This window comes from Pteropus medius, unplaced genomic scaffold (genome assembly GCF_902729225.1).
Source record: "Pteropus medius unplaced genomic scaffold, Ma_sr-lr_union100, whole genome shotgun sequence".
NCBI classification, from domain to species: Eukaryota; Metazoa; Chordata; class Mammalia; order Chiroptera; family Pteropodidae; genus Pteropus; species Pteropus medius.
The window spans coordinates 7,994,994-8,014,254 of NW_024345601.1; the positions used below are offsets into that span (position 1 = coordinate 7,994,994).

Below are 19,261 nucleotides of genomic sequence, written 5' to 3' on the forward strand. Positions count from 1 at the left end.
AAATGAAGAAAATTTACCACCAAATGGGACTACCCTCATTGGCATGTTGGATATGTTAAGCCATTGAAATTAAGGAGGTTGTTACAGTTGTTAGCATTACCTTACCTAATCCATACATATCCATGTGACAAAGCACTACCAGGTTATTCTTGATAAAGTATAACTCTGGTACTATTACCCTACCACCTTACTCCTCTCAAAACATGGGCACATGCACACGTGCACACACACACACACACACACACACACACACACACGAATACAAGCAAGAAACACAAAATTAAAAGAATCTTATTGATTTTCTATTGCCTAATGAAGTCCAGACTTCTCGCTCTGGCATTCAAAACCCTCCTTGACCTAACCTACCTTTATAATAATGGCTTGATATGCCACTATTTCCCCATATATCTTCTAGGGCACTTTTTTTTATCCCCAAAAATCTTTGAACTAAACCCTCCTGACCTTTGGTTATATCACCCCATTTGCTGGAATAATCTTCTCACACAGTTTTGCCCACTGAAGACCAACCAATTTTTCAAATAGTTCCAATATCATTCCCATTATAAGCCCGTCAATGAACCCCCTCATTAAAAAGATGTCTGTTTCTAAACCCATGGTACTGTGCCTTGCTTTTCTTCATTTATTTATTCCCTCAACTATTTATCAAGTGTTTCTTTTGTGTTATGAAGCATTGTGCTTGGTTCTGGGGATATAAGAAGAACAATGCAATCTTCAAAGAGCTCACAGTCTATTACGGAAGAGACATGTCCATAGCTATAGTGTAAGCCTAAAATGGCATGCTCACACAAGTAAAGTACTATAAATATGTATATAAAGTAGGAAACAGTTCATTCAAGAGAAGGAATCACTGCTTTCAAGTACCATTCTAAAATGTTTTTGTAACATAGAATATAAGAAATGGGACAGTCTTGTTAAATGGAAGAAAGTATTTATAATTTAAGATAATGACTAGGAAATCTATTCTAAATTAAGACAAAAGGTGGAGGAAAATTATCCATTGGAGACTGGTTTCAGTATATATAGTTAGGCCTATTTTGGGGGTGTTCTGAGACCCAATTTCCAACATGCGGGGTTCCCACACTGTCGACATAAGAACATCAAAATATGTAGAGAATTTTTATAATAATTTATTTGGGCCAAACAGAGGATATACCTGGAAGCAAGATCTCAACAGATTGAGGAAAATGCTTCCAAGAAATGACAGGCTGTTTGTTACCTGTGCTTCTGACTGACTGACTATAAATCAGAGGCTCCCGTGACCCCTTTTTGATTAATTCGCTAGAGCAGCTCACAGAACTCAGAGAAACATTCTACTTGCTAGATCACTGGTTTATTATAAAAGCATATAACTCAGGAAAAATCAAATGGAAGAAATGCATGGGGCAAAGTATGTGGGAAGGGGCACAAAGCTTCCATGCCCTCTCCAGGTCTGCCACTCTCCCAAGCACCTCCATGTGTTGACCAACCAGGAAGCTGTATGAACCTTTTAGGTTTTTATGATGGTATCATCACATAGGCATGGCAGATTAAATCATTAGTCTTTGGTGATCGATTCAACCTCCAGCCCCTCTCCTGTCCCAGTCCCTGGAGTTTAGGGGTAGGACTGAGAGTTTCAACCCTCTAATTACACAGTTGGTACTCCTAGCAACCAGCCCCCACTCTTAGGTGCTTCCAAAAGTTACCTCATTCATGCAACGAAAGACACCTTTATCATTCTCAGTACTTAGGAAATTCCAAGGGTTTGGAAAGCTGTGAGCCAGGATCTGTAGATGAAGATCAAATATATATTTCTTATAAATCACAATATCACCACCTAGTTGATAATACATTTTTCTGAATCCTGTAGGAAAAACAAAAACTTCATATACTGAATAAATTATAAATAGAACTGACAAAAATAAAAGTAATTATGGTACAAAGTATTTTTATTTCTCCTTTGTCTGGTTTGACCACCTATGGAGTTTTAGAACTGTAGCTTTAAACACCAGAATAGAATCATTTTCTGGGAAGGATAAGTTAAAGTTAGATGTTTATAATGGCCCTCTCAGAAATATAAGGCAGAACACACACCTCTTAGAAATGGTCACATACTTTCTTGAAATAAATGTCTATTATCTAATGAAATCATCAGAAATGGGGTTGGGGGGGAGGTTGTGTGTATATAGCTTTATTAATTATGGAAACATACCCTACAAAAAAACAAAAAGCTCCAAAATAGAAAATGTGTTATATAAACTATTGTGTGATAGTATAGTATTCTGTTAGCTATTTTATGGCCTAGTGGTTAAATGAGCAGGCTAGAAACAAACTCTCTTGATTTGATTCTCAGCTCTGCTACTTACAAGTCACATGAATTTGGGTAAGTGACTTAACCTCTCTGTGCCTCAGTTTCTTCATCTTTAAAATGGAGTTAATATTATCTGCCTTGTAGAATTGTCGTGAGGTTTAAGTAAATGACAGTCATGATTGGCATGCAGTGAAAATATTTCATAAGTATTAGCCATTATTATGAAACACTGTGTGACCACTAAAAATAAAAATATTATTGATGAAAGACTATCTTAGGAGATGGTATAATTATTTTAACTATATTGTTAGGTTAAGAAAGCAAAAGAAAAATATTACACAAAGTGAAAAATTCCTAAATTAGAAGTATGTATATAAGAATATATATAAGAATACTGGAATGCTAAAAAAATGTATATAAAATAGATCTCTGTTGGTGGTGGTTCTTTTTTTTTTTAGAATTTTATTTTATTTTATTATTAGTTTCAAGTATATAGTACATTGGTTAGACATTTATATAATTTGTGAAACTGTCCCTCTGATTATTCTATCTTCCCTCTGGCTCTACGCATAGCCATTACATCACTGCTGACTGCATTCTCTATGCCGTGCTCCCCATCCCTCTGACCATCTATTAACTACTAATTTGTACTACTTTAACCCTTAACCGCTTTCTCCCAGCACCCCCCACAACACTCCCCTCTGGCCATCACCAGATTGTTTTCTATATTTGTGAGTCTGTTTTTGATTAGTTTGTTCTTTTAGTTCCTTAAATTCTGTATATAAGTAAAATCATGTGGTATTTATCTTTCTCTGTCTGATTTATTTCACTCAGCGTAATAACCTCCAGATCCATCCATGTCTTTACAAATGGTAGGATTTCAATTTTTTTATGACTGAGTAATATTCCATTGTATATATGGACCATACATTTTTATTTAATTGTCTGTTGATAGTCATTTAGGTTGCTTCCATATCTTGGCTATTGTAAATAGTGCTGCCATAAACATAGGGATGCATAGATCTTTACGAATTGTTGTCTTGGTTTTCTTTGGATAAATACCCAGGAATGCAATGCTGGATCAAAAAGTAGATCCATTTTTAATGTTTTGAGGAAACTCCAGACTATTTTCCATAGTAGTTGTACCAATTTGCAATCCCACCAACAGTGTATGAGGGTTCCCTTTTCTCCACATCCTCTCCAACACTTGTTGTTCTTTGATTTATTGATGATAGCCACTCTAATAGCTGTGAGGTGATATCTCATTGTGGTTTTAATTTGCATTTATCTGATGATTAGTGACCTTGAGCATCTTTTCATATGTCTATTGGCCATCCATATTTCCAATGTGGAAAAAAATCTAGTCAGGTTTTCTGCCCATTTTTTAATAGGATTGTTTGTTTTTTTGTTGTTGAGTTGTATGAGTTCTTTATGAATTTTGGATATTAACTCCTTAACAGATGTATCATAAGCAAATATCTTCTCCCATTCAATAGGTTGTCTTTTCCTTTTGTTGATGATTTCCTTTGCTGTACAAAAACTTTTTAGTTTGATGTAGTCCCTTTTGTTTATTTTTTCTTTTGTTTTCCTTGCCTGAGGAGATATATCTGAAAAGAAATTACTAGTAGCAATATCAAAGAGATTATTGCCTACGTTTTCTTCTAGAAGTTTTATGGTTTCGGGTCTTATATTTAAGTTTTTAATCCATTTCTAGCCTATTCTTGTGTATGGTGTAAGAAAGTGGTCCAGTTTCATTTTTTTCATGTATCTGTCTAATTTTCCCAACACCATTTATTGAGGAGACTGTCTTTATCCCATTGCCTGCTTTGTCCCATATTAAATGAGTGTATAGACATGGATTTATTTCTGGGCTTTCTATTCTGTTCCATTGATCAATGTATTTGTTGTTAAGCCAGTACTGTGCTGTTTCAATTACTGCAGCCTTGGACTATAGTTTGATATCAGGTAGCATGATACCTCCAACTTTGTTCTTCGTTCTCAAGATTGCCATGGTTATTCAGGATCTTTTATGGTTCTATATACATTTTCAGATTATTTGTTCTAGCTCTCTGAAAAAAATGCCATTGGTCTTTTGATAGAGATTGCATTGAATGTATAGATTGCTTTGGGTAGTATGGCCATTTGAACAATGTTGATTCTTCCTACCCATGAACATAGTCTATGCTTCCATTTATTTGTATCTTCTTCATTTTCCTTTTTCAATGACTTATAATTTTCTGAGAACAGGTCTTTTACCTCCTTGGTTAATTTGATTCCCAGGTATTTTATAGTTTTCAATGCAATTGCAAGTGGTTTTTTTAAAATTTCTCTTTCTGAAAGTTCACAATCGGTATATAAAAAATGCAACTGACTTCTGAATATTAATTTTCTATCCTGCTACTTTACTGAATTCATTGATTACATTTTTGGTGGAATCTTTAGGGTTCTCTAAATATAGTATCATGTCATCTGCAAATAATGAGAGTTTCGCTTCTTCCTTTTCAATTTAGATACGTTTTATTTCTGTTTCTTGTCTGATTGCTGTGGCTAGGACTTCCGATACAATGTTGAACAGAAGTGGTGAAAGTAGACATCTTTGTCTTGTTCCTGATCTTAAGGAAAAAGCTTTTAGCCTTTCTCCATTGAGTATGATGTTAGCTGTAGGTTTGTCATATACGGCCTTTGTTATGATGAGGTATGTTCCCTCTATTCCCACTTTGCTGAGAGTTTTTATCATAAATAGATGCTGGATTTTGTCGAACGTTTTTCCTGCATCTATTGATATGGTCATTTTATTTTTATCTTTTAATTTGTTAATGTGATGTATCACATTAATTGATTTGCAGATATTGTACCAAACTTGCATCTAGGAATAAGTCAAACTTGATCATGGTGTATGATATTTTTAATGTATTGCTGAATTAGGTTTGCTAATATTTTGTTGAGGATTTTTACATCAATATTCATAAGAGATATCAGCCTATAGTTTTCTTTTTTTATAATGTCTTCATCTGGTTCTGGAATCAAGGTAATGGTAGCCTCATAAAAGGAATTAGGAAGCATTCCCTCTTCTTGAAATTTGTGGAATGATTTGAGAAGAATGGGTGATAATTGTTGGTAGTTCTTAAAATTTGTTAAACTTTATATTTTCAAAGTTCCCTCTAACTAGCATATTTATATTTTTATTTATAGCATAGAATATTTATAGTAAGAAAACAAAAATTATTAAAAAGACTACCTGCATCCTAGTATAAAAAATTTCTGATGACATCCAAAGATTCAGGGATAAAAAACTCCTACATCATATAATTTAATAATTTTCATAGGCTAGATGATTTATTGATGGAGAATTCTATAACTTTGAATTATAAGAAGCTATTTTGAATATGTGAACATTGGACAGAACTTTGGCACACCTGACTTTTTTTTTTTTACTTTTTTTTTCTCCCCCCAGGTAACCACTAGTCCATTGCCCAAGGCCATGAGTCTCTGTTTGTTTGTCCTGTTCATTTGTTGCTTTTAGGTTTATATCCCACATATAAGTGGTATCATGTGATTTTCAGCCTTTTCTGTATGGCTTATTTCACTTAGTATGATTATTTCAAGGTCCATCAATATTGTTGCAAATGGCAGTATTTCATCTCTTCTTATGGCTGAGGACTATTCCATTGTATATATGTATCACAGCTTCTTTAGCCAATCATCTATCATAAGACATTTCAGTTGCTTCCATGTCCTGACCATTGTGAATAATGCTGCTATGAACATCGGTGTGCAAATATCTTTTCGGATATGAGTTTTCAAGTCTTTAGGGTAAATACCCAGTCGAGGGATTGCTGGATCATATGGTAGATCAATTCTTAGTTTTTTGAGGAACCTCCATACTGTTTTCCATAGTAGCTGTACCAATTTGCAGTCCCTCCAGCAGTGTATGAGGGTTCTTTTTTCTCCGCATCCTCTCCAACATTTGTTATTACTTGTCCTGTTGATTATAGCTATTCTAACAGGTGTGAGATGGTATCTCATTGTGGTTTTGATTTGTATTTTCCTAATAGCTAGCGATGTTGAGCTTCCTTTCAAATATTTGTTGGCCATTTGTATGTCCTCTAGGGAGAAGTGTCTGTTCAGATCCTATGCCCATTTTTTGATTGGATCATTTGGGTTTTTTTGTCGTTATTGAGTAGTATGAGTTCTTTGTATATTTTCGATATTAGACCCTTATCAGAGGCGTTGTTTGCAAATATATTTTCCCATTCGGATGTTTGTCTCTTTTCCTTGTTGATGATTTCTTTTGCTGAACAGAAGATTTTTAGTTTGATGTAGTCCCACTCATTTATTTTAGCTTTTACTTTCCTTGCCTTTGAGGTCAAATTCATAAAATCCTCTTTAAGTCCAAGATCCTTGAGTTTAGTTCCTATGTTTTCTTCTATGCATTTTATTGTTTTGGGTCTTATATTCAGGTATTTAATCCATTTTGAGTTAATTTTGATGTGTGGTGATAGATAACAGTCTAGTTTCATTCTTTTGCAGGTGGCTTTCCAATTTTCCCAGCATCATTTATTAAAGAAGCTTTCCTTTCTCTACTGTATGTTTTTGGCTTCTTTGTTGAAAATCATTTGTCCATATAAACATGGGTTTACTTCTGGACTCTCGATTCTGTTCCACTGGTCTGTGTGTCTGTTTTTCTGCCAATATCATGCCATTTTAATTACTGTCACTTTGTAGTATAATTTGAAATCAGACAGAGTGATGCCTCCAGCCTCTTTCTTTTTTCTCAGGATAGCTTTGGCAATTTGGAGTCTTTTGTGCTTCCATACAAATCTGATGATTTTTTGTTCTATTTCTTTAAAAAATGCCAATAGGATTTTGATGGGGATTGCATGAAATCTGTATAATGCTTAGGTAATAAGGTCATTTTAACTATGTTGATTCTTCCAATCCAAGAACACAGAACATCTTTCCATTTCTTTGTATCTTCTTTGATTTCTTTTAATAGGGTCTTATAGTTTTCATTATATAAGTCCTTCACATGTTTCGTTAGATTTATTCCTAGGTATTTTATTCTTTTCTTTTCAATTACAAAAGGAATTATTTTTCTACTTCTTTTTCTGACATTTTGTTATTAGAGTGTAGGGACACTATGGATTTTGGAACGTTGATTTTATATCCAGAAACTTTACTGTGTTTCCTTATTTTTTCTAATAGTGTTCTTATAGAGTCTTTAGGGTTTTCTATATAGAGAATCATGTCATCCACAAATAGTGACAGTTTGACTTCTTCATTTTCTATTTGGAGGCCTTTTATATCTTTCTCTTATCTGATTGCACTTGCTAGAACCTTCATTGTTCTATTGAATAACAGTGGCAATAGTGGACAGCCTTGCCTTGTTCTTGATCTTAGAGGGAAGGTGCTTTGTTTTTCACCATTAAGTATAATGTTGGTTGAGGATTTGTCATAAATGGGCTTTATTGTATTAAGGTACTTTCTTTCTATACAGATTTTATTAAGTGTTTTGATCATAAACGGGTACTGTATCTGGTTGAAGGCTTTTTCTGCATCTATTGATATGATCATATGATTCTTATTTTTTAATTTGTTTAAGTGGTGTATCACATTAATTGATTTGCATATATTGAACCATCCCTGTGCCTCCGGGATGAAGCCCACTTGGTCATGGTGTATAATCTTTTTAATATGTTGCTATATTCACTAGTATCTTATTTAGGATTTTTAAATTTATGTTCTTGAGAGATATTGGTCTGTGGTTTTTTGTGTGTGTTATCTTTACCAGGTTTTGGTATCAGAGTAATATTGACCTCATAAAATGAGTTGGGAAGTATTGCTTCATCTTCAATATTTTGGAAGAGTTTGATGAGAATAGGTATTAAATCTTTGAAAGTTTGGTAGAATTCACTGGTGAAGCCATCTGGTTCTGAAATTTTACTTTTTGGTAGGTTTTTGATGATTGTTTCAATTTCCGTACTGCTGATAGGTCTATTTAGATTTTCCAGTTCTTCTTGACTCAGTCTAGGAAGATGTATTTTTCTAAGTACTAGTCCATTCCTTCTAGGTTATTAAATTTGGTGTTATAGACTTTTTCATATTATTCTTGTATGATCCTTTGTATTTCCGCAATGTCAGTCTTAATTTCCCCTCTTTCATCCTTGATTTAGTTTATTTGTGTCCTTTCTATTTTTTCTTTTGTGAGTCTAGCCAGGGGCTTGTCAATTTTATTACCCTTTTCAAAGAACCAGCATTTATTTTTTCTATTGTTTTTGTTGTTGTTGTTGTTATTTTCAATTTCATTTATTTCTGATCTAATTTTGATGATTTCTTTCCTTCTGCTGACTTTAGGCCTCATTTGTTCTTCCTTTCCTAGTTTTTTAATACGAAACATTAGATTCTTTATTTGGGCTCGTTCTTGTTTTTGGAGGTAAGCTTGTAATTATATGAACTTTCCTCTTATGATTGCTTTTGCCGTGTCCCAAAAGTTTTAATATGTTGTACTATCATTATCATTCGTCTCTATGTGTTTCTTTATCTCTCTTTTTATTTCTTCTCTGACCAAGTTATTCTTCAGTAGCATATTGTTTAATCTCCATGTATTTGTGGTTTTTTCCACTTCAATTTTACAGTTGATCTCTAGTTCCAAAGCATTATGATCAGAGAATATGGTTGGTATGATTTCAACTCTCTTATATTTGTTGAGGCTATCTCTGTGTTCCAGTATATGGTCAATCCTTGAGAATGTTCTATGTGCGCTAGAGAAGAATGTATAAGCAGCTTTTTTGGGATGAAATGATCTGCAGATGTCAATTATATCCAGTTGGTCTAATATGTTATTTAAGGATATTATTTCCTTATTGATTTTCTGTTTGGATGATCTGTCCATATCTGACAGTGGGGTATTTAGGTCCCCTACAATGATAGTGTTTTGGTCTGTTTCTCCCTTTAGTTCTGTTAGTAATTTATGTATTTCGGGGCTCCCTGATTGGGAGCATAGATATTAATAAGTGTTATGTCTTCTTGGTGCATGATTCCCTTTATCATCATGAAGTGTCCCTCAGTATCTTTCCTTACCTTTTCTATTTTGAAGTCTATTTCGTCCGATTTTAGTACCACTACTCCCACTTTTCTCTGAATGCCATTTACTTGAAATATCATTTTCCACCCTTTCACTTTGAGTCTATATTTGTCTTTGGAACTGAGATGTGTCTCCTGGAGGCAGCGTATGGTTGGGTTTTGTTTTTTGATCCAATCTGCAACTCTGTGCTTTTTTATTGGTAAGTTCAGTCCATTTACATTTAGGGTGATTACTGAAATATGAGGTCTTCTTCTAGCCATTTTATCTTTCGCTTTCTGGTAGCTCGGTGTTTCCATTGCTTCCTTGTCCTTGTGTTTCTGTTTTCTTTATTTTGGTTGGCTTTTGTGGGTTTCTCCTCTAGTCCTTCTTGTTTTATGTTATATACTTCAGTTCTGAATCTTCGGCATGTGGTTACTATTACGTATGTGTAAAGGATAGTTATATATATATATACAATCGTCCCTTTTCTTCTGTGCGTGCCTTATCTCCATTATCCTTTGTGAATTTGGATCTTTGAAACCTCCCTTTTTCAGTCACTGTTGTCTCAGTTTGTCCCTATGTATGCTGAACGTTCATTACTATCTTGCTATAGCAAATCTCTTTTTATTTAAGTTTATAATGCCCTGTTCCTAGTAAAGGTTGCACTCCATTGCTAGTCACCTTACTCCTAATTATGCTTTTTTTTTTCCGTCCTTTTGATTTAGGTGAACTGACCCATTTCAGTATTTCCTGTAGTGCAGGACTCGTAGTTGACAATTCTCTCAATTTTTGTATGTCTGGAAAGGTCTTTGTGTCTCCTTTATATCTAAAGGAGAGCTTAGCTGGATACATTATTCTTGGCTAGTAGTTCCTTTCGTTTCATAGTTTGACTATTTGATTCCACTCTTTTCTGGCTTGCCAGGTTTGTGCTGAGAAGTCCAAGAATAATCTAATGGGATTTCCTTTATAGGTTACTGTCTTCTTTTCCCTGGCTGCTCTGAGAATTCTCTTTGTCATTGATTTTTGATAATTTTAATACAATGTGTCTTGGTGAAGGCCTTTTTTGGTTGAGGTAATTGGATGTTCTATTGACCTCTTGAATTCCAAGCTCCAGCTCATTCCTTAGATTGGGGAAAATCTCGTCAACCATTTGTCTGAAAATGCTTTGTAATCCCTGCTCCTTTTCTTCCCCTTCGAGAATTCTCATTATTCTTATGTTTCCTCTCCTGATGGTATCAGCTAGCTCTTTTATTTCTCTTTTATTATTTTTCATTCTTCGGTCTCTCTTCTTCCTTCTGATTTATTTCTAGATTTCTGTCTTTGATATCACTGATCTTTTCCTCCATTTGGTCGACTCTATTTCTCAAGCTTGTTATTTCATTTTTCAACTCTTGCAGTGTATTCTTTATCTCCAGAAGGTCTATTCAGTTCCTTTTGAGAGTTTCAATCTCTGTGCTAAAGAACTCATTCTGCTGCTCATCTAGTTGTTTTTTCAATTCCTGAAATGGTTGATATGATTCATTTCGGATCTCACTGAGTTTTTTTGGAAGTACCATCCTGAATTCTTTGTCATTTAAGTCACATATTTCTATATCTGTAAACTTATTTTCTGTAGATTTTTCTTTCTTTTTGAGATGCCTTGTCACCTTGGTTGTTCATGGTGTAATGGACTATTTCTCCATCTTAACATTAATGGAAGTGTGTTCTGCTTTTTTTCTTTTTTTCCATAAAGAAGATTTATTTTATTATGTCCCTTAGCCTGTTGCAAAGAAGATATTTTTCTTTTGGTTTCCAGTAGGTGGCACCTAAGCCTCTTGGATCTCTGCTTTATATAAAGCTTTAAAAATGCCTTTTTATTTTCTTGTAGATATTTAATCACACTCGCTACCCTCAGTTTCAGTCCCTGTCAGTGTTAGCAACAGTTTTGGTAGCATTTGCTCAGATTCCCCTGGGGCTCTGTGGCATTCCATCTCAGAGGGTATGGGGCCAAGGGCCCTCTGGGTTGAGGGATGGGGTCTGCGGAACAATCTCAGATTTGCAACTGCAGCTTGTAAAAATCAACTGTTGTTTCTCTGCCGTCCCCTCTTTCCTCTGTCCCGGTTTCTCTGCCTTATGCCCTGATGACTGGGCACTGCCATTGGCCACGTGGATCTCACAGCACTCCCAGAAAGGGCTGCTCAGGAAAGCCACTACACCTTCTCCTCTCCTCCTCCTCCTACAGGAAGCTTCGGCTGCGAGAGGTAGCTTCTTTGTTTCTCCCAGTCCACTGGCTGACACACAGGGTTCTGACCTGTGGTAACTCTTTTGTGCAAATCCCATGCTCAGACGTGCTGGTGTGCAGTTTGGGTTTTTTGTCGTTGTTGTTGAGTTTTAGATGTTCAATTTATTGTTGTTTCAAGGGGAGAGATCTAGGGACGTCTCTCACTCCGTCATGTTTCAGCCAATCTCACACCTGACATTTTAGTTAGAAACGCATTATTTTAGAAGAGTCTGTGGATCGATTTACATAATCTCCTAAACCACTGAATTTAAAGCAGAATTAACTCAAATATACTACAAGAAAGTTAAGCGTAAGTGGGTTAGGTGTGCATTTAATGAACCTTGGCCATTATGAAAACACTATCGAGAGGTAATTTTTTGTTTGAATTATTCGAATTTATTATTAACTAAATAAAGAACAAGGAGTCTTTTCTGGAGGCTAGTAATAAAATTTGTATTAAATGAGTTGCACTAATGAGCCACAAGTGTTCAAGAATTTCTTTGGGAATTTTAAAGACTTTTCCTATTCCACCCCACCTCCACCCATTGCAAACTGTGAGGCTAACTGGCCAAGGAGTGAGCTGCTCCCACTTTAATGATACTTCTCGCTATTTTTCATTATGAATCTAGTGACTGAATTGTGATATTTGTGCCTCAAAAGATAAATTAAAAATTACTGCCTGCCTCAAATAAGAATGAATGCCTGAGATACCGACAAAGGCTGCCTTTCCCTGAACTATTCAAGTCAATATGTCTTTCATGTGTGGAGGGTGACACAGCCATTTTAAGGAAACACGTACTGGATTTGTTGGAATTAGAGACACAAATTAGAGTTTTTATGACATCTATTTTCTCTGTTGCCAGGAAGATTTGTTTTTTGACAGTCTACTATGTTACTGAAGTTTAAGTATTTTAAGCGAGAATGTTCCTCTCTCCAACAAATCAATTTATCAGACCACAAAGCTTTGGGAAAATTTAAGAAATGACAAGCAGAACAGAACTGAGAGAGGACACTACCCAAGAAATAGTTTAGCAGAGGCCTTGAGGATTCATAACGATTGAACTCTAGGAATTAAAGTTCTGAGAGATAAAGAGGAACAACAAAGGAACAACAAAATTGGATGACCACAGTTTGTGAAAAATCTCTCTTCTTCCCCTTCTTATTGAAAATAATCCACAGGCACCCAAGCAAAGTACAATTTTGGGACAGGCCCAGGGTACTTCAACCTTCAAAGGCAACTCTACTTAGCGTTTTCATTACTCTATTTGGAAAAACAAAGCAAAAATAAAGCAAACAAAAACAAGCCATAAGTAGGTGAAAACAAAAGGAAAAAAATGTTAATGGTTAAAAAAAAAAATAGTCCCTAAAAATATAATGTCTTTGGAGGAATCAAATTCCAGCTTGAGAACAACAACAACAACAACAAAAAAAAAACAGTTTATTCATTCATTCTACAAGTATTATGAAAATCTTACTATGTACCCAGCACTTCATAAAGCTCTGGTAATTCAGAAGTGAGCAGGCAGTTCAGGTTCAAGGACCTGGAGACAGAGAGACAAATTCTGTAACTTTAGGTATGACAAGTGCTACGAAGAAAACTCGGAACTTTAAGTACTTGTTACTATCTGTATTTGTTTTAGGGAACTGTATGTTAGTGCCTAGTGTTCTCCTGCTCCTTTAATTGGAATCGAACCTAATATAGGGTCTAGGGGAATCCAAGAAAGCTTTTTGGAGACTGTTAGTTTCCTGTGGCTGCTGTAACAGATTACCACAGATTTAATAAATGTCATCTCACAGTTATCTCACATTTATTATATCATAGTTCCTGTAGGTGAGAAATCTGGATGAGCTTGGTTGGATCCTCTGCACAAGGTCTCAGGCTTAAGTCAAGGCTGTGTCCCTTACTAGGAGCTCTGAGGAAGCATCCACTTCCCAGCTCATGCAGGTTGCTGGCCAAATTCAGTATCTTGCACTTGTAGGTCTGAGGACCCCAAATTTCTTGTCAGCTGTCCGCATTCCTTCTCATTCTTCCCATGTGGCCCTTCAGCCATGGTGGGTTGAGTCCTTCACGTGCCTAAGATCTCTGACTTCTTCTATATATCTCCAATTTTCTCTTCTGCCTTCAGCCCTGAGAAAACTGTAGTTAAGGGCTCCTGTGATTATATTGAGTCCACCTGAGTAATCTGGGCTACTCTTCCTATCTTAAGGTCTGTGACATTCATTACAATTGTAAAGTCCCCTTTGCCATGTAACATAACATAGTCATATGTTCCAAGGCATAGAACATGAATGTCTTGGGGGAGCCATTTTGCCTACCAAAGATAAATTATGATATTTCAAACAATGGCTTCTGTTTGTTTACCTGTAAAGAATCTGTACCTAATGAGCATGAGCCATTCTTCTATTCCAGGACATTCACTTGGCTAGGAGATTGTATGATATGGCTGCTCAAACAAGTCCTGAAGCGAACATGCCTGTGTTACTTGCCCTCATAAAACTGGAAACTGTGCATTTCCTCCGAGATGTCCTGTTTTTTAATGTAAGTTTGCCTCAAACGGGTCCCAAATCTCTGAAAACTCCAATGAGCAACATTGGGTGATGGGATGGAGGCAGATGATAGTTTTGAATAAAATGGGAGGCCTCGAAAAAAATTTCTTGATAGAATGTTTTTTGCCAACAGTTTACAATGATATGGAAATGGATAAAATTGGACAACACCCTTGGACCATACTGGGATTTATTTATGATTGGCTTAATTGTTGCTGTGCTGATCTTCTTACTTAGAAATCGTTTTGGATAGGATCTGGACCACAAGAAAACCTGCTCATGGGAACCATTTCACTCCAAGGTATCCTCACTAAATAAAGAATTTCCTTATCAAATTTGAGTCTGCTGCAGATTTCCCACACTGGCCTGTGATGGAAAATGGACAAAGCTGGGGACCTGTCCTCTGAGAAACCATTTCAGACTTCTTAGGGGGCTGGGAACTGATCACCTAAGACTTTATTACAAACTTGTCATCTTGATGATCTTGTTCTGAGTTTGGGATAAAGACCACCCATTTTCATGTTGTTATAACAACCTTTCAAGAGAACAAATGGGTATCTTGGCTCCTACAGATATATTGAGGTAGGGCATAGGGGGAGTTCTGGAAGGGCAAGAACACAGATCCTTCAGAATCTGATAAAGACAAAAATTTCAAATAGACCCTCCATCATGTGGGAATAATCCTACGAACCACATCATGACCCTAATGAGCAAAAGCTCCTTGTGGCATTGTGTGCCAGAGAGACCAACTTGGACTCCTTGCCAAAGGGACTTCTATCAAAACTGTTAGCAACTGTGTAGCAAACAACATCATTTGGGGTCTGTTCAGCAATTCCACCCCTCTCTTCCATTCCTTTTTGGAATCTTATTCTATCTGGGGAATTCCCTTTGAAGTACCCGTAGAGGGAGATGGTACCAGCCTCCTGGGACAGAAGCTAAAGAGTCCGGTTCTTTATCTTCGACAGGCAAAGCAGGGCCAGGGAGGCTGGTGGCAGGGCGGGTGGGCAGAGTGAAGGAGTCCCATGACTCATGTCGAGGGCCAGGCTTGGATCTCAGTTCCACATTTCTTTAGCTTTTCGATCTCAGTTTTCTGATCTGCAAAATGGGAAGAAATAATACCTATCTCAGAGAGTCAGTATGAGGATTAAATGAGGTAACACAGGGCCTGGCATCTAGAATGAACTCCATAAATGGTGACTTTTAATACTCCTTAAAAATTCATGGCAAATTGGTTGGGATATAGGGACAGCCCTGTTGATAACAATCTGTATGGTTTCAGGGCCCTGCAGTCAGTTCTCCAGCTCAAATGCTACGTGTTTTGGTGGGAAAAGATCCTGCTTGCCTACTTGAAAATCCAACCCAGGTACAAGAAAAGAGTTAATTAATAACATCAATCAGAATCAGAAAACAGAATGAAATGGGGGAACACTGGATTTGGAACCAAACAACCTTGGATTTGAGGTCTGGCTCTATCCCTTAGTAGCTCTGTGACTTTAGGCATAATTTCTCCAAATCTCAGTTTTTCCTCCATAAAATGGAATTAATGTCTACTTCACTGGAGAGTTGTGAGGCTTAAAGAAGCCTAACTTCAAAAGTGCTTTTTAAACATTGCACATACACATACTAGCCACAGTCATTTATTTGGCCATGAACTAATCCTGACCTGTTTGAGGTCCAAATGTTTAGAATTTCCTGGAAACAAACCCTGATTTACTAGAGTTCCAGCTCCAAAGGATCCAGATTAGTTTCTAGAAATGTACAAGGAAGGAGCAGACATCCAAACCTCAGCCAGGGCCTAATGAACAGGCTGGCTATGCAATTATTTCCCACAGATGTCTGCAATGTGGGCATGTCACAGGCAAACATTCAGACAAAGAGGAAAGTGTGGAAGGCAAAGTACATAAGTCCTGGCTCCGAGTCTGGGTGAAAAATGAACTCCTTTGCGGTAAAGCTTATGAAAATAGCTGCAGGCAGAGATGAAAGGAAGACCCTTTTTGTGGCTTGCTGTGTAGAGAACACTGCCTGAAATATAGGAGCAAGGGCGGCATAAGCTCATAAATTTGCCATTTGAACTAATTCCTCCAAGTAAATGTGAGCAAAGGCCTTGAAAGTATGAGTGTTTTAGGGTACTAGAATCATTCAAACGTTCATTTCCGGACCTCTTCTCTGTAGCTGCCACTGTAGCAGTTCCCGTCACCACAGTGCATGGATGGGCACCTGCTGGCACCTGGGCAGCTTCACGGTAACTGACCGAGGGAGAAAAAGCGTCCCACCTCTAAGCCGCTTCTATTTCCTGGTTTTGACAATTCCACACACACACACCCACACACTTCTTCCTTCCCTGACTCCCCTTGGCCTCCACACCACCAGGCACACAGAGCCCCTATTCTTTTCCTGCTTCTGATAGCTTCAATAAAACTGTTAGATTGTGGATCAGAGAAACTTAAAAAATCTAATTCTTTTGTAACTCTATAATTTCCTCTATGCCTTGATTATTAAAGTGGAGTAGCTGTTCAAGTAACAATTTTTTTTTTTCCTAGAGCAGGAATCCATGGTCATTTTATGAGGAACACACTTTTGGAATTCTATGCTTTCCCCCACTGAGTCTTAAATGGTGTGTTTTAACAGATACAGCCATGAGTGGATGGGGAAGAGAGAGAAGAGAATAAAGTCCTGAGGGAACCAGGGGCAGATGGTGCCACTTGGTGCAGTCCCCTCTCTGAGAATCTGAGAAAGCTGCAGAGAGGAGGGTGTGGTGAGGCTGAGAAGGGGAGAAAGGAACACCATGGAAACCCACCATGCGCCAGGCTGTTTCCATCTGTTTTCTCATTCCCTCTTCATGGTGAAGGCAGGAGGTCGATATAACAACCCCTTTCACACAGGAGGAAACTGAGGCTGGGAGAAGATGTGTAACTTCTTAAAAAAAGATCACATAATATTGTCATTACATAATAATAAATAATGAAGCTATAATTTAAGCCCAGAACCAACTCCAAATACATTCTTTTCTCTGTACTGCTTTTCTAGACTCGCCGCTTAACAAACTACTCCAAAACTTAATTGCTTAAAACAACAATCATTTTATTATATCTCAAGAATTTGGGCGGGGTGTGCATCAACAGAGGTCACTCCTTGGTGTTAACATTGCGGTTGGGCTATTCTAGGGAATGCAAAACAGTTTTATTCACATCCTTATCAGGAACAGCTGGAATGCTGGGCTCAGCTGTGAGTATTGACCAGAATTCCTGTGTGTCACATGTGACCTCTCAAACAAGGCATACAGAATAGTAGTAATTTTTACACGGAAGTTCAGGGCTCCCAGAGAGTGTTCCAGAGACCCAGGCAAAGCTGCAGCTTTCCTCGCCTCAGACACCACTTCTGTCATATTCTGTTGGTCAAGTATTAGATTCTACTTCTCAGTGGGGGAAACAGCAAAGAATTTGCAGCTATATTTAACCAACTACAAATATACTGTTTAAAACTCTACCAAGTGTTACATAAATTTCAGTACAAGAATTGGCAGAAGGAAAATGCAGCCCAGACACTGAGCTGCTTACCTTGGAAGATGAGGTTTGGACAGACTAGCCAGATCCATGCCTGGCTCTCTTTGTACTTCCCATCTTACAGATTGAAGAAAATCATGTGTTTGATTGGAGGGAAGAAAAGATGTCCTCTCTTCCTCACCCAGGTGCGCGGACACACATACACACACACGCACACACATGTATGCATGCAGCTGAAGAATGCACAATTCTCTCTCTGCTCCGAGCTCAAGTGACCTGAGCTAAAAGGTAGAGTCCCTGGATAATTGGGACTCTTCCCTGAAGCACCCTGGGAGCAGGCTCCACCTATGTCTCAAGACTCACACCTGACATGCTGTGGGAGACCTACCCTGACCCTCTCTACTCCTTCCCATCCTCATTCATCTTTCCTTCCCAAACCCAAGTTCCTATAAACCCTTTTCCTCTGCCTCATCCTCTGGAACTGAGGTCCTCCTGTGAGAAGTGGCCTCCAGCATGGGTTGTTGTCAGCCTCCTGTCTTACGGTTTTGCTGCCAAATGGGGAAAACAGGAAATTTCACATTCTTGGAGTGGGGAGTGGTGAAAGCAGCCTTCACTGTGGACTGGCCTCAAGATTGGAATGTATGAAAAAAATCAGATATCTCTTTTGCACTAAGATAGTCATTCTCCTGTTAATGTATCTCCTAAACCTTATTATTCAAAAAACATACCCAGTCCTTCCCAGCTCTAATATCGGAGTCGCTCTCCTATTACTTTAGATTGGGAGGTGCCAGGTCCCTGGTAATGAAGTGTGAGGAAGATGCTTCCAAACTATCCTACTATTCAGGTAAGCCTCCAAGAGTTACTGATTAGAGACTTATGGCCTAGAAAATTAATGGCTTTAAATCTTTTAAATTTAATTTTACACTGTATTTTATCCTATTTAAAAATATATGATTAGAAAACCCAGAGGTCCAATTTTTCCATAAATCTTCATAAGTTATCTAGCCATGAATATTATCTTTACTTTGTTGCATGTTCAGCAACTTCAATGAGCTTCACATTATTTCTAATTCTTTCAGGTTCTCCCATGTCATTTACCAAAGAGAACACATTTACCCACAGCAAATGCATTGAGTGTCTCCAAAGAGCTTTTCTCCTAATAGACCCAAAGAGAAAGACAAGGGAAACCAGAAATGGACCACAACATTATTCCATCCCCTTCTTCACAGTCGCAGGCCATTCAGACCAGGACCATGGCTCCTGAGCAGTCTGAGGTCATATTAATGTCACGTTCATGCAACAGCTGTGGGGCCACTGGAGCCTGGCCCCAGCAAATCAACCAGCTGAAGTAGTTGACTGCCCCAGCCAGCATAGCGGAAGTTCTGCCTTGGCATACAGCATACAGGCCCCAGGATGAATTTGAATGGGACCAAGTAGTTATACATTATCCAAAGATCTAAAACCAAGCAGAAAGGGAGATGGATGCTATGGGAACAAAAGAGCCTACCTTCACAAAGCCCCCAATACCTTTACCAATCTAAGTGATATAATTGTTTTTGTTTAGGTTCTCTCAGAAGCTG

At 37.5% G+C, this 19,261-nt stretch overlaps 1 protein-coding gene across 1 annotated transcript in view; it reads left to right on the plus strand.

Annotated features, from left to right (window-relative positions):
• The window catches only part of SEL1L2 (SEL1L2 adaptor subunit of SYVN1 ubiquitin ligase), a 118,735-nt gene extending 104,286 nt beyond the window's left edge, over positions 1-14,449 (plus strand). The window contains exons 16-17 of the mRNA XM_039874460.1: positions 14,042-14,170; positions 14,312-14,449. Of these exons, the coding sequence (XP_039730394.1) occupies positions 14,042-14,170; positions 14,312-14,431 (249 nt within the window). The 3' untranslated portion in view covers positions 14,432-14,449. The remainder of the gene's footprint in view (positions 1-14,041; positions 14,171-14,311) is intronic.
• Positions 14,450-19,261: the final 4,812 nt, after the last annotated feature.